This window comes from Cyphomyrmex costatus, unplaced genomic scaffold (assembly GCF_001594065.2).
Source record: "Cyphomyrmex costatus isolate MS0001 unplaced genomic scaffold, Ccosl1.0 scaffold137, whole genome shotgun sequence".
Classification (NCBI taxonomy): Eukaryota; Metazoa; Arthropoda; class Insecta; order Hymenoptera; family Formicidae; genus Cyphomyrmex; species Cyphomyrmex costatus.
This window is the reverse complement of record NW_017275358.1, coordinates 162,560-179,627: the sequence shown is the minus strand read 5'-3', so window position 1 is coordinate 179,627 and position 17,068 is coordinate 162,560. Positions and strand designations below refer to the sequence as shown.

The 17,068-nt window shown below is 30.9% G+C and overlaps 1 protein-coding gene across 1 annotated transcript in view; it reads right to left on the bottom strand.

The window, feature by feature from the left end:
* nAChRa7 (nicotinic acetylcholine receptor alpha7 subunit) overlaps window positions 1-17,068 on the bottom strand; it is a 201,539-nt gene that overhangs the window by 57,662 nt on the left and 126,809 nt on the right. The window contains exon 3 of the mRNA XM_018551289.1: window positions 10,206-10,250. Coding sequence (XP_018406791.1) covers window positions 10,206-10,250 — 45 coding nt within the window. The remainder of the gene's footprint in view (window positions 1-10,205; window positions 10,251-17,068) is intronic.

Here is a 17,068-nt window from a genome sequence, read left to right as displayed (position 1 = left end):
GTGAATACTGTTAAAAATGCTGATCCTGGCTTGCATAAGCAAATATGTGCATTAAATTCACAAATCGGCCCAATTGAATATAAATCGATAGCGAATTTATTCGAATAAATTTCGATAGCATTGTGCAATTATAATAAAAATATATTTAAAGAAAAAAGAAATTCCTGCCCCCTTCTTGTATTGTTAATAAATACAAACTGGCAAACTTATTCCTTAAATTAATAATATAAACGTGATCTTTTCTAATTTCTAAAAAGTGTACAACTATTGCATGTAGTTCTATAAATTTAAAACCTTACTGAAAAAGTATTTCAATTTGATACAATGCGGTAAAAAAAAAGAAAGATTACTGTCTTCATCGTTTCGATTAAAAAATATTTGTTTTCAGAGAGTATGTTTGAACTCGAAGCTTTTTCCTTGGACCTTTCCTGATTGTTACTCGCGAATTCCGCACAAAAGATAATTGAAATTGTTCGCGTGGGATATAGGATAGCTGGAACATTACAGTTGGGCGTACCCGTCGACTTCGGCAAATATTCCGCTCGTTGGTCGCTGGTGTACTCAAAGCGTCGGAGAAATAGTAGAAACATCGTTTCCAGCTACGATGGATTTATACAGGAATTTGAGGAAATGTATGCGTATCTATTGTTTCCTGAAATATCTTTGTTAAAAGACTGCATTCTCATTGACGCAAGAATAGCAAATGTAGGTACATAAGGGGAGGAATAATATTTATTTTGTAATTTTTAAAATTTTTTATTTTTCAAGAAAATGGTAATATGTGGAAAAAAAAGAGGATAATTACCTAAACCATACGCGATATTGCATGTAGTGATTATAAATTTAAAAAATACGTTGAATAAATAATAAAAAATATATCGCTAGGTAGTTTAGCGTGTTCGTTAAATTATTTAAGTGAATATTTATATTTTAAGTGAATATATGAAATACACCAAGTAAGTTGAATTGAATACTATTATATTATGTAAAAAAATATTAACAACGTAAAATATGAACAAAGTAAAATATTATGATATTAGCACCGACAAATGATATTATAATATAATATTACAGCTACATAAATATAATTAAAAAAATAAAGGCTCTAAAGGATATAAATTATTAAATATATTAATAATATAATAATTAAGTATAATTAAATATTAAATGTAAAAATTATTAATAATGATATCTGTTTGAAATCAAGTGAAGAAATTTTACATTAGGAATTTAATGTTAAACTTATTTTAGTAGGCAAAGTATTCCTTATACTTATTATATAATTTTACAACCAAGTTTACAACAATATATTTTTGCAAATGTAGCCCTTTTTTAAATGCTTTGTTTTTTAAAGTAAGGTTACTGGCTATTATTATTTTGCTCTGCACATGTATAAATCTTATTTAATATTGTATTTATGACATTTTTATTATATTTAATATTTCTACAAAACTCTTCTTACGATTTCATGTTTTGATATATTTATATATTTTATAAATTAGTAGTGTATTCTACTACAATAAATATACTTATGGTGATTCTATAAATATTTTGTCTATATCGTACAGCACACAAAATTATATATTGTAAATAGGATTCTATTGTAAATTAGATCTTCTAAAGCGAAATTTAGCAAATCAAATTGAATATTGGAATTCTAAAGCACCTCGGGGGGTACGAAATTGGTAACGGAGCTTTAATCTTTCATTTAAAGGACAATCTAACCATTAAACTTTCCGGATCTATATCTTTGATCTTCATTCAGTGTTAATCCCCTTAGGCAAAGATCCTGTTATACTTACTCCGTGATACAAAGCGAAAGGAATGCATAAAGCTGAGCTTAAGATTTTCGTATTTAGACGAGATACCCCCTGTCTCTTGGAAAATTTGCGAACGCGATTGACTCGGAGTTTGAAATACTCAGTTTCGGATAAATATTAACAGAGAATCTTGTACATTATAATTATTCCTACATACATATGTATTGATTTTAATAAAAAAAAAGGAGTTTTATAATATACATATTATATCGTAAGTCGAGCAAAAACATTATTTTTATTTTATAGAAAAAATCTAAAAAATTATTATATATTATAAAAATATTTTATTTTCAAATAATATATAATTAAAAAAATATCTTTTTGAAGTAACACGCAAATTATTTTTTGTAATTAAATTCAATTATGATTTCTAAAATAGGATTTGTAATGCTTCTTCCATTTTCAAGCTTTAATAACGAACAAGAGCACTCGAATTTGCAATGAATTTTACAACGACCTAATTAATAATTCAATAATACGCGTACCTTTTAATACCAAATCATTCTTTTTCCGACCGATATGAAGGAACGCGGAGAAAAAGCGTAATTAAAACGGTACCCCGATACCGTGAGCGCTGCAATTAATTTTGCGGAGATATGGCATAGTATTGATTAAGGCAGTGGCGGGATTAAAAGTAAGTCGATACGTGACGGCCGTTCAAATTCATAAAATGCCAATTGAAACGATCCAGATGGTATTGGCATTTTTTTCAGATATGTATCCAGAACCTTTCTTCCTGTCAGGAGACCCTCAGCGATTCGTAAACATGTCCCACGAATATCGTAAGTTCAATAGCAGCATTTACATGGCAAGGGAAATCTATTCCTAATCAGTATGCGAAAGCTATTGAAAGCTGTCTGTGTATCGTACCAGCGTTCTTTTATATCGCGTTGCTCTCTTTGCCCAAACCGATACAGCCTTTTCATAACAATATCGCATATTGCAAGATCTTTCATAAACGAGTTCACGCTAAAAACAAAAGATAAGGTATCGCGCAAGCGTTGAAAATTAAATCGGCGTAAAATTGATATCGGGTGATCGCTTCATCTCTTACTGCACGCTTAATTAAGCAATTATATTTAATGGATAAATAGCTCTACTTGAAATCGAGAGTCCTCATAATTAGTGCACACAAAAAGGGGAGTATAATTTAGCACGTTTAATTATAAGATACTAGAAACTTTTCTCTCAATAAATAACACAGTTGGATTATTTATGATCGAGACTCTCAGGTGTGGAGTACTCATTTACGACTAAATCGAACTTTAATCTAAAACTTATCGCAAATGTATTTTCCGTATACTTTTAATCTTACTTTGAAATTCGTTGTTCAAAATTTCCGACCTAAAAGAATCAGTTGCAAACTGTGCGAAATGCAAGCTGTCACATCCGATCTGCTTTTTTTGCGATTTTCTACGTCAGGAAGTTTCAGACGACATTGTTTCCGTCTATTTTTTACCTATTTACATTAAAAAATTGTTTTGTTTTACAATTAAAGAAAAAAAATACAAAGGTGCACATTGCTGTGTGAAATTTTTTTTATTTCAATTTCAATTTTCCAATTCCAAATATTTGATGCAAAAAGCAAATATATAGAGATACAGAATCCGCTTACAATGTGTATACCATCATTTTGATAGATTTGCTTTTCTTTTTGAAACAAAGAGAATTTGTACTATATAGGTATTTTTTGAGAATTTTTAATACATTTTCCGCGATCATTTCAAAAACAAAAAAACTCGTCCTAGCATCCAAACTATTGTATCTCCGCGATTCGCGTGTCTGTAAATCATGTCTTTCCGCATTTTCGAATCCCAAGTGGGTTGTACCGAATGAATAAACTCGCCTAAGTGCATGGTACGAAGTAGAGAAACCGTGAGACGCGTCGGGTGCAGAAGATGGAGGATGAAAAGATGCAGTACATGAAGCGGGAAAGGGAAAAAGAAATAGCTCCCGCTACGAATGGAAGGAGATTCTGACTTCGCTCATAATACCGGTTGGCCCATTAAAACTCACCAAGCTCGCTAGTGTTCTCCTTGTTCGAGTGTTCTCTTTCTTAGAATCGAGCAAAGAGTTATATCAGGACAGAAAACTTCGCGATGATCGCGGATTTTCTCACGCGAAGAGGAAGTTGGTATATCTTTAGTATATCTTGAATAGAGACGTTAGAAGATTTGTCGTTTTAATACAGTTCTATCAGTGACAAAATATTATCTTGTGAGATTTAAATAATGTTGGACGGATCAGAAGCAACAAATCTTTTGGGGTTTGGAGAGATTAAATCTTTTATTGACATATTAATCCTCTGAGGCAAGTATTGACATATTTGCAAAGTCGACTTTAAAATTAAATTCGGAATAACTTCGGGATAACTTCGGGATCTATGTAGATTTGTTACATTTGAAATGAAGATGGAAATGTATAGAGCATTGAACATTGAAATATAATTTATAAGACATTTTCTAGGAAAATCAATAAAACAGTTCTTTTTGTTTTAACAACAATAGCCAGGCTTAGGTAGTCATCAGATATAGTCTTTTTAAAAAAATGACCAAAATTGAATTGGACCTTCTATATAAAAATGAATATTATACAAAAACAGTTTAATAAAATCAATATTTATATTATATTTAACAATACAATTTTATAATTTAAGTGAACCATTTTCTCATTTTATCTTATAATTATTTTTTAAGAATGTATCTACTTATTGAAATATAATTTTTGATTGAAGTTCTAAATTGTCGCCAATCTTTTCATAATTTTTTGAAAAATACATGTAATACACTTCTTTAAAATAGAGAATCTAAATATGAATTCAAATTAGGGCTGCTTGTTTCAGATTTTATTGCTAATTTCTGGATTTTGAAGGAAGTTAAATAAATTCGTTTCTCTTTTAACACGCGTACTAACATGCGCAGGAAGTCGCATTAGTCACGCTTCAAATGCGATTCGCATACTGATGCACTTACATGTAATAGATCGTCTTTGGCGCAGAGTTTTATATTTTATGTCGCCCAAGTTGCACTGGTTTCCACTCTTAGTACGTAGTAAAGCATACCACTGCCCGAGAACCCTGCGCACCTATATATTATTTTCACCTCGCGTGATTTATCGTCCCCACAGCAGTAATGGAACTTGCGAAGCCTGTCTGACATATGTGTAAAGAATCGCTTATGTATAAACATGGTAAATATCAGATAGGCGTTATAAAAAAAAACGTCAATCGTGGAAATATCTCCGAACAGACGCAATAACATCATAATTGAAGTATAACTTTGAAATAGTTCAGTGCATATGAAGAAACGAGAGGGATCCCCTTAGGATCTACGGAAGATTCCACGCGGTGTGTTTCAACAGTTATCGTATAGCTCTCCATTCCTAATACTGCACTATATCGTCCGAAGGAAGATACCTAAATGATACGAACACGGTATCTCCATTATCCGATAGTCCACGGAATCCCTGGGTAGCCATTTCGCCGGTCTAACGCGCAACTATCACCCATCCATTGGAAGAAATTGCCAGACGCCTCAGGATAGTTGCGCGCGAAACGTGCAGATTACGATACATCCAGAACGTGTTGTGCTCGCATACGTACTTTGCGTGTGTTCTTGCCGATGGCTTTTGCGATACCGTTTGCTCTAGTTGTGTTCCTTCAGCTCAACGGTGAAAATTATGTAAATGCATTTCCTTTCTCGATACGCAAGAGAGGCGATGAGGCGAAATGCAGCGTCGCGCCATCTCGTCGCGCCATGTTTCCGCGAATTTTACTTTTACATAAATTTTATCATCGATCATCCCGTCGCTCAGTCACTAAGATAGAATGACAAAGTGCACGCTTGACATGAGATGTCCACACCGACAGTTCGGTACGAGGAAATATAAAATGCAGGGTAATATATGTATATCCATAGCTACATATAACTATAATAGTACCATCTACGTATTTTAGACAATTATTCGCTGGTAATCATGAGCAATAATATATCATTAAATTATTAATAGTCTGATGAATACATCAATTTACAATAATAATTATCCGGATAACATTGAAAGATATTAATAAATTTCATGCTATCTCGATGTTATGCAAAGACAACGTGTAAGTTTTATTTACAATGTTTTATTGTGGCGAAGATCGATGTATCAAATTGATTCATCAGTCAGTTTACAGTCCAAACATTAATAAAACATCGGTTTATCGGTTTATATTGAAAACACGAATCGAAATTGTTTTATGAATGAGTGTAAATGTATTGAAGATAATCGTCTCTGACATATAAATAAAACCTTTTGATCGTGGTCTTATATTTTTTCAATTTATACGCGAGTAATAGTATTGCTCGCGACGTAACGCGATAACATTTCGGTCTAAAAATGAAATATTGCACGTGCTGCGCATGATTTAATAAACTACTCGCACAGATTAAGTTAATAATTTCTGGCGACGTGATTGCGAGTGTCGAATGCGTTCGCAGCATTTGTGCGGACTCTGTTAGAATATAACATCGTACAAATCATTTACAAATTAAGCTGCCAATTAAATTTCACGTTTCTGTTACCCAAAAGCTGCTGAAGAAAAAATGATTGTTTTTTTCAAAATGTACAAACCTTCTTTTTGTGAATCTCTATTATTTCCGATCTAGATAAAACCGTTCAGCTACCTCTCAATATTGCAGATGCAATCTATGCATTTTGAACATGGAAAAGTAAAATGTATTCTGTTCTTCCTAGAAAATAGATTTAATTTTAGCTCTCTACTTGCATTCGACACAAGTGTATCTGATAGCGATGCTACCAGGAAATATACAACATCATATCAATACTGGCGGATGTCGAATGTTCTTTGAATATCTACGTGATTTATATTTGCAAACGTATCGGCATTTTAAGTCACATGCAGCTGCGTGTTACTTCCGCATGCATTGGCCGTCACGGGACACGAAGAAAGATTAAATAGAAGGAGAAGCTGACGCTCCTATATTGGCATAACAGTAAGCCTCGAAATTGCAAATATTTATATATTCACTTATCAAATACCGTGAAATAGCATTGCAAGAAAATATGGAAAAAAAAAAAAAACAATAACAATTATACGGAAGAAACAATTTTGCTGAAGCATTTCGAAATTTAGCTGGATACAGATCTGAAAATAATTTTTTTAGATCATCAAAATAATTACGTAGAAAACTCAAGCATATGATGGGCAATTTTGTAAAAAGTTTTAACCTTTGAGCGACTAACCTGAGTATTCTATTATACATGACAAGTCAATAAAATTATTTTTAGATTTGTATAACTCTGACTAAATTTTTATTTGCTTTAGCAAAACCGTTTCTTCCACGTATATGTTAAAAAAATTTTTTTTTTATTTTAATCTGTACTAAAAACTATGGAAATGTGCTACATTATATATGTATAAAGGGTTAACTTTTTAGAGACGCGTGACTGTTGCAAATGTGCAATGCTCATTTCAAAATTAATTTCCAAATAAATTTAGGATATATATATATATATATACTTATTATATATATATATATTTCGAAAAAACCTATTAATTAGTTATATTTAATAACTAAAGAGTGAAATGTATGTAGTACATTAAAATATAGCAGCAAGGTAATCGGATCTTAATACGGTTTAGTACTAAATATTTAATATGATCTACTCATTATTTGTGAGTGATTAAATTTTACTACAGCAGATAGCATTAGTAAGTCATGTAAGCTGACTCGATTGCATCTGTTTATTGAAAACAGAATTTAAAGAAAATAGTTTCTTTCATGTCAATGAATATGTCAACATGTCAAACTTGTAATTTTATTAAAATAACATTGGTCACTTTATTTTCCATTTCTCTAATATTTTTTTTACAAAAAATAGAAAAACATATACTTAAGTCATATTATGTACATGTGTAAAAGAGGAAACAATTCTGAACATTAAAAAAAAATGAGACATTTTTATATATGTACCCAATATGACCTAAATACTACTTTTTTCAAATCTTTAGTTTATCTATGTAAATTCTTGAAAGTATCTTGTATTTTTTTTAATACTCTGAAATGTTTTCTTTTTTCAATCTAATCGGTTTTTAATTTTGACTCATTAAAAAATTAAGAAAAATCACAAAGCTTAACTAGACCATATAGGATCTGATTTACTTTACTTCTACCCATCAGAAAGATTATATCGATAAAGTATCCATAGATTGTTCAAGACAATTTTGAGCAAAATGGATAAAGAAACTGTTCTTTTTCATGACAAAGTAATGCCGTCCCTATAAAGGATTAATTTAACATTGACGGTAACATTGTATTGAGATAAAAGGGGAAGTCTTGTCGAGAAAATCCGGAATATTAATTCGCAGTGACAAAAGATTAAGGTCGTGCTGAGCGAGATTAGGGCCAATCAATAGCGTAACGATCACAACCTTCGCCATCAGCGTCGTTGTTGGAACTGTCAGATGCGCCGAAGGGACTCCACGTGTCCGATGCGGTGCAATCCGTCAATCAAGCCGAAAACGATCGTCGGTAGAATCGTCAATGTTCGAATTTAGGTCATTGCAAATCTCGCATGAGCTCGCGCGGGATTGAACTTGCGTAAGCCGAAAAAAATAAACAACGGTGAGCGCTTTTACGCGTCGAAAGCGAGCGGATCGGAGCCGCGCTCTCTCTCTCTCTTAAAGAAAACACTGTCGCAATCCTAATAAGGACGCACCCTCGCTCCCCGCGCTCTGACAGTAACCTGTTGCGGCGACTCTATTAATAGTTCGGGTGCCGATAAAAATCCGACCTCGTTACATTACCTGGTTACCTCAACGCTTTCCTAACATACGTCTTGAAATAAGTTGACCGAACCCTATATACTCTTACTAAGCTTTGCGATTTTTTTTTATTTTTTGCTGAGTCCAAAATTCCAAATTAGTGTTCAAAAAAGAGAACATTTCTGAATGTAAATAAAAATATAAATCGTATATTTAAATATTTATATGTAGGTGCTGTAAAAAGATTTGAAAAAAAGTAATAGTATTTAATTTAAAACATTTACACACTTAATACATCTTTACAAAACAAACGCTTAATAATAAAAAATATTTCAATTTTAATATGACATATAAGAATAACTATTTTCCAAATAATATTTACTTTTACTTATGTATTTATTTACTTATTTCCACGATATTTAACAAGTGAATTAGACTAATCTATCTGGAAGGACAGAAGTACAAAGAAACCGTTAGAATTGACGTGCACAATAGGCCTATAGCTTGCCTTTGGGTTCTACCTTTGAAAGAATTTTCTTCCTTTGATTATATAACCAAAACAAAAATATAAACTACATATATGGGGTAAAGTATGAGTACAAAGATACCATGAACTTCTGATAAATTAATAACCATCTTCTATAGTTATAAGAAACAATTACATGTATTACCTGCGAAACATTACATAATGACCATCTCTACATTTTATTTAATGACAATAACAGAATAAATAAATGGAGTAATAAACTGATGCGATCGAGTCAGATAAATAACCTGCCAATAAAGCTACTATTGCTATTTATTGAATTAATTATGTAATTACCTACAAATAGTAACTAGGATATTTTGTGTACAGATCCATATTGGATCCGGTTACATTATATTATCGATTAAATAAATTACGAATGATCTACCCTTCGTCAGTAATATGAAATTTTCAACCTCGCGCGCAATGGAATAAACAATTAGATACTGATAACTTTGTACACACGATCTCAACATTATCAAGGTTTTTTTCAAGAAGCTGAATTTCGCTATCTATAGAATCCATTTTCTTAATATTTACAATTAAAAAATCAATTGTCCCTTAAACGAACAATATTCAGTATCAATGGAGAGTCAAATTATGTAATACTTTATGTGGTAGGTATCAAACTGCATGCGGAACTATTAATGTAACAAAAATATCATCACGATTTTACAACAAAATAAAAACGTTGATAAACACAGAGTGTATGATAAAGTGCAATCTCATACGTAATGTAAAAGGAATATGTCATATGTAGTTTATAATGATATTTTTATTTTACGCCTTTTTACACTAGAACTCGATTCACATGACGTGACCATTCCACGAGAATATTTTTGGAACGACCGGGTAAAACCAGGTGATGTGTAACGGGGATAAATTAAATCATCCCGAAACAAATCTAACAGGACTACTCGTCCAATTAACTTGAACAGAGATTCTTTAAAAAATGACTGAGGTGTATCTCCCGAAGGTATATCACGAATTTCGTGCTGTTCGTGTAAGTGGCAGCTATCAATTGAAAAGACATCGCGGTTAGTTTTATTTCCCTCGAATCGTAAACTCCGGAAGATCTTTGGAGACTTACCAGTTTCAGCCAGAGATTCGTGATGAGCAACTGGTTTTTCTCGTCCTGTAACAATATTATAAGTTCAATTTTAGTATCACGTTACATAGCTGTTTTCATGCAAAACGTATTTCGAATTTATTCAAACACGTTTAAATAAAAAATATTCATGAAAAGGTAAATCTGTGAGCAGTAGATAATGTTCTCATTAAATAGATTTTAATATTTACAGAATATTATGATACATTTTTATATTAATAAAGAGATTTGAAGAGAGAGAGTCCCCACAATCCAACAAAACTGTAAATAAAAGATGAATAAAGATGAGTTTGGGACACTGTGTATATAATGTATAATTGTATAAATATTTAATATTAAAAAACAAACTTTTAATATTGCAAGTTAATATGATAAATATGTAAGACTTTTCTATTTTAAAAGTGGACACAAGCTTGAATTTTGTTTGAAATTCGTCTGACGCAAAACGAATTAACGCTCTGGAAGCGGCCTCGTAACTCATTATGCAGTTTCATATCGCAATTAAAAATTGCTGCAAAAGAGCGCATGTGTATTTAACAAGGTTTGCGAAGACAAAAGGCCTTCATTGCTCAGAATGTCCGCAAGTTACATAATAATGGTATACAAAGTACGTTATTTAATCAATTGGACGTTGTTGACAAAGTAAATTATTTGTGCATATTTTCATGACTATTGTAAATTTAGTATAATAAATCTTTCTTGAAAATAAGCTTTTTTCACGGACAATATAACGTTAAAGAATATAGAAAGATGATGGAGTCACGTCAATAAATTACGAGAAATTTTTGTGCTCATAAATTTATATTATATTAAAGGAAGAGATAAAGAAAAAGATAGATGGAGAGAGAGAGAGAGAGAGAGAGAAACATTTAAAAAAATATTAGAAACAATATTACTTACTGTTTTTTCAAATATTATATGACATAATAAAAGCGTTTGTTTACCAAGATATTTAATAAAGTGTTTAGTTTATATAATTTATTGTATATAACTTGTAAATATTATTCTTAACTTATAAAATTTTTTTCTGCTAAAATCTTATTGTGAAAACGTTTTCACAAAACTTGAAATATTTTTTGGAGAATCTTTTTAGATGTGTGTCATGAGTGTGTGTATGTGTGTGTATATATATTCTATGTATATAATTAATACTACAATCCAAGCTGAATTCTAGAATACTCTGTTGGCTTTTATTAGCTCTCGTATACCAATTAAAGTCGTCAACTCTTATGAAAACGTAATTGTTGTAACCAATTCGTTACCGAAAATTGAATAGGAAATTGATTAATACACGTCAGAATTAGTTTAAAAAACGACCAATCAACGTAAATTCGAAAAATTTAATGTTTTTCTATAATTAAACAGAAAGATGTTCATTAATACATACATATATATTATAATTATTCTTCTCATGTTAAAATATAGAGTGTATATGAAAGTATAAAATAGTGTAGGTCAGTAAAATTATATTTTATATCAAATATAATGGAAGTAAAAACGAGTCCAAAAATTTACTAAAAAAGATTTAATAAACAGAGATTAAAGAAAAATATATTTATGTATCATAATTATATAATACTTATATAATACTTGTCGCAAAATTAATGTATACATTAAAGATTTTTAGTTTAAAGAAATCGTGATTTGTGTGGAATATTAATGCTAATTTATAAAACTGTAATATAACGTAATTATAAGTGAAAGTCTCGTAGAACTGTTATTTATTATTATATAGTTAAAATGTTGCGCAAACTGTTATTTCAATTTTTCACATGTATATGTATAAATACATATATAAAGAGAGATATGTTACAAAAAACACAGTCATGAATGGGAAATAGGGGTATACAAATTTATGAAAAATAAAAAATATAAAACTTAGGAGAAATGTAGAAAACAAGAAGAGCGCAATTCTCTTTGGAGAAAAGTCTTGTTTTACATCATGTCCGTATGTCAAGAGAAATATCCCGAAGACAAATATCGCACATATGCGACGAATGAGTGCATGCAATGAGCCTCGTGACTTCTTGACGTACAAGGTAGAAACTGCCCCCGATATATTGCTCAGTTCGCTATATTACTACCATTTTTACTACCGCCGCGTACGAGATTTCCGGTCTCGTTTGTTCTCTTCGTGCATTATCAGCCTCGTCACGTAAGGCATCGGCTTTCGAGTTTCCCGTGTTCAAACCGCGTTCTTATCCTGATTACGAACAGCGTCTTAGGAATGCTTACTTCCGTGCTGCATGGAAGCTGCATTCCCGTGTCCCATGAGAGGCCCGCATTCACGAAGATGAACTTCGATATATCCTCGAAATGTACGGCAATACGTAGATATATCGATCCTTGTATCAGGAAAGCTTAGGAAGGAGAAGCGGTAAGAACAACGAAATAATATATGACGTTGTGTCACGAAAAATATCTATATAGTGCAGTGTAATGAAAGATATGATTCTTAAACCAATGAGAAAATTAATCACCAAATTTGTTATATAATTGAAATTCTGTAGATTATATTGTTATAGGAGTATTATATGTTAAAATCTGTTTTATATATTACAAAACAGAAACATATTCTATCATATCTTTGTATATTTTACATCTTTATAGTAATAATATTCATATAACATATTGTACGTCTACCATATGTTTATAAATGTATCCTCTATTGGATTTCTTTCAAAATTATTGTTACAAGATGCAGGCTATTTACCTTTATCAATATATAAGTCTTATAATTATTTCCGTTTCGTTAGCTTGGCAATTCTCTAAATCGGTCGTATATCAACAGAGTTAACAATCGACTTTTCTTCTCCTACGGCATATATCGGACGTTTTAGAAGTCCTGATCTATTTCATGGAGAAAAGTGAGCTCTGAGTTTCTCATCGGCTTACCTTTCGTTCGTTCGCGAGATAAACTGTTTCTCGATAATTGGATCTTATCGTTTAACCTCGCCCCTTTCAAAAACCACCATCCAAAGCTCCATCTAAGGTCGAGGTTAATCCATGCGGTCATTACTTCCCCGCATTCCCTTGCATAATTTAACGTCTCGCTGAAACTTTTCATTGTCGACCATTCTCCAAGCACCCGCTCGATCCTGTAGGGTTAATGGGATCGTATAGTTGCACACGATCACAACCGCATCTCAACTTTTGACATTGTCGCTGGTTTAACTGCAGTGTGGGATTGCGGAATTATACAGGAAAATAAAATTTTTATATTTCGTAGCAATAACATAGCAATAATAATGCTTTTTATCTATTTAAAACAGATTTCTCATTAACATGTATTTGATTAAAATATTGTGACTTTTTAATTTTGAAATATGTACACTTAAAATTGAATCTTAAATTTATAAATCTTAATTAAACTATTAACATCTGAAACTCTACTAACATCTGAAAGAGAACATAAGTGCAATAAGTTAAAAATGATTCCATATTGCTTTACAGAGTATAACTGTGATCAAATCTTCAATCTGGAAGAATTTTCATTCTGCGCCAAAAGTAACGACGCTTCGTTTTTCTCGATGACTGTCGAATCTCATGGCACGCTATTATCTGGACTTGTTCCAACGTACTCTCTGTTTTTCTGGGCATCGAGTCCTCCACTGGAATTTTCGAGCAGACTGGGGCAAATACTTGGTGGTTTAACAAGCTGCCGTCTACCGCGTAGCTAAACGAGAACGAGAAAGAAAGAGAAAAATATTTCACCGCAACGTAACAACTCGCTAGGATTGTTTGAGTGCGAGAAACGGAACAACTAAAATCTTAATTTATTTGTCGTGACTACACGGACATGTTCGGGAACGTAAATTACTCTGACAAAAGTCGAGTAAATATGCTTAATGAATATCATTAATTATATCGATAAACATTATTGATTTAATGCTGATTTTTTTCCCTCTCTCTCCTCTTTCTCTATCCATCTACCTATTTATCTATCTCATTTGTCTGTCTACTTATCTGTCTATTTTTTTGTCACAATAGACTCCTGTCTTTTTTGCATATAAAGTAAAGTACCATTTAGTAGACACGAACCAATTGTTGTGGACAAAATGATAAAAGATTTTAAATATTAAGCTTTTAATGATATGTACGTTTCTAAATAAATTTGTTACTAAATTTTTATAAACAAATTTATTTAGAGTTGTACATATCATTAAAAGTTTAATATTTAAAATTGTGTACCACTTTGTGGTCCAACGAATTGGGTCATGTCCACTAACCGGTATATTCACCTTACATATTTGTATATTTTTAAAAAATAATTTAATACCAAATTTCAATTATTAAATGTTTATTAGCAATTAATTACGAAATAGATATTATTATTAGAAATTCAATATTTGTTTCAGTCAAATGAATACTAATTCGCACTTTGGATGTATAGTATTTCCATAACCACATCATTACGTAATATTATAGATAGTCTATAGATGTTGATTAGGAAACTATGCCGAGGATTGTTTCATGTGATATGGTTTAACCACATTGTACAGATTTTATGCGACCAAAGAGAATGTTCAGAACCTGCCCCGACAAATTGAACACTGCCGCAGACTATTGCGGTCACTTCAATCAATCGCCCAGCTTGATTGCGTCTACAAAGGAGAGCTATCTCCTCTCGACACGTGCATCCAGTTATCTTGCCCATTGATACTTGTCCTAAAACCTCCTTGACCTCGATTATTATTCTTTATGTGAGATTTGCGTAACCATAATTGAATCAATAATAATACTTGGATTGCGCACGGTGTCCTAAAAGGGAGATTAATGTATTCAAAACTCTCAGAAGTTATAGATACTCTGATTTCAAGATATCGCTATATATAGCTTTGTTAAATTTCTTATGACAAATGTATAAAGAAAAAAATATATATATAATAAATTTTTTACACACACATAAATATCACAACAGAAAGTACAATTGTGATATCTGTATGATTAAAATGTGTTTGAAAAAATACATTTTTATATTTCTTGTGTGACTCTTAAATTATTTAATTGGACAACTTTATACAAGATGCATATTGATGACAGGAGACGAAAATATTCAACGTGCACTGGCTCGTATTGCAATTTCAAAGTTAAATGTTCTACAAAGTTACTAAACTTGGATTACGGAGACTGAGTAACAGAAATATATGTTACTATGAAGTTAGATTGGCTTACACGAAGATAACTGCAATTATGTGAATTTCTATCCAAGAAATTACCAGTGAAAATACTCACGAAATTTAACGCTCTTAGCGAAACGTAAAGTATTGTTGGAACGTAAATAGAGTTACCGCGAAATAGAACATACCTAATTTACTTTTCAGACTTGCGGACGCGACGATCTTGAAAGCGTTATCTTGTTCAATAATATTTCAATCGTTTATATCTCGTGATATAAAATATACTCATAATTAACAATTTAAGTTATTTTATATGTTAGGTTTTTTTTATATATGAAATTATTTTATATATTATATTTTTGGTTTAATTTTTTTATTTAATGATAAATTTTATTATAATATTACTAATTTTATTACGATTATTTAAATTAAAGATTTTTATTAAAGATTTTTATTAAAGTGATGGAAAAAGATAAGGTTGTCGCAAAACGTAACGTTTATCACAGAAATTTTTCTCTAATCAGCAAGATTATAATTATACCTAATTGTTGGTGACAGTTAAAGAGAGATTTTACTTCACGGCGGATCTACAATACAGATATGCCGACAGATATGTCAATACTAGTCATCGAGTATAGACATATCGAGTAATGAAATAGTCAAAGAAAATACTACCGTTAACACATCAAAATTCAAATACTATTTCGATGTATGAATTTTTTCACATTTATGCAAAGAAAATTCGACATCGAAAAAGTGCAGGAACATTTATGGCAGAATTAATAAAATTACTATAAGCGAGTAGTTGAAAGATGATATTGTTTCCGGGTCAGTGATTTTAAACCAAGTGTACCAGAAATATTAACGATCGTTCTAACAGCAGTAAAATATTAAATGCTAAGACGACTTCTACATTGTTTTCGCATACATAAACGTCGAAACGAAGGAGTCCACAAAATTTATAATCATAAATCAGACTCTTTGCGCGGAGGAAAAGAATCATAGAAAACAACAGACTGTTTCAATGAAATTGCTTTAGAAAAAGCATATGGAAGTAAACAAGCTGCAATGGACATTTGCATGATATGAACATGCATATTATGTTGCTTCGAAAATAAAGTAATGCAATGAGATATATGGGGCTTTTAGTATAAGCAGAGTTTTCTTTTTGTTTAAAACTTTATTTTACCAATTTTCTAAAATTAAATTAATGAAAATTATAATTTTTTTACAATAAAGTACTAACCTTATGCATATATATATGTTATAATATATATATATACATGTATATACGTATACGTAGCATACACATTCTTCCTCTATCTGGTCGATTAATTAATTTTGAAAACGGATATTTTTTAATTCTTTCTGTTACTAATTTTAATAGACAGCTTCAGACAAATGCTTTTATAATGGAAAATATTTAATTAAATTTGTATAAATAAGGGGTATTTACATAAATTGAAAAATGTAAATTTTATATTTATGTAAAAACATGTAAATAAATTAAACTCTGTAAATTTTTATGTATTTTGTTTCAAGTACTTGTGTAACGAATTAACACATAAAATTTTTAGCATCAATTTAAATTTATAAGCATTAATCGATTTGACTTGTCAACATAAACTTATAATATAAATTTATTTATACAGGATGAAACATTTAAAACAGGCCATCTAAATAACTCTGCACTTATTATTATTTTTAATGATACGAAAATATGAG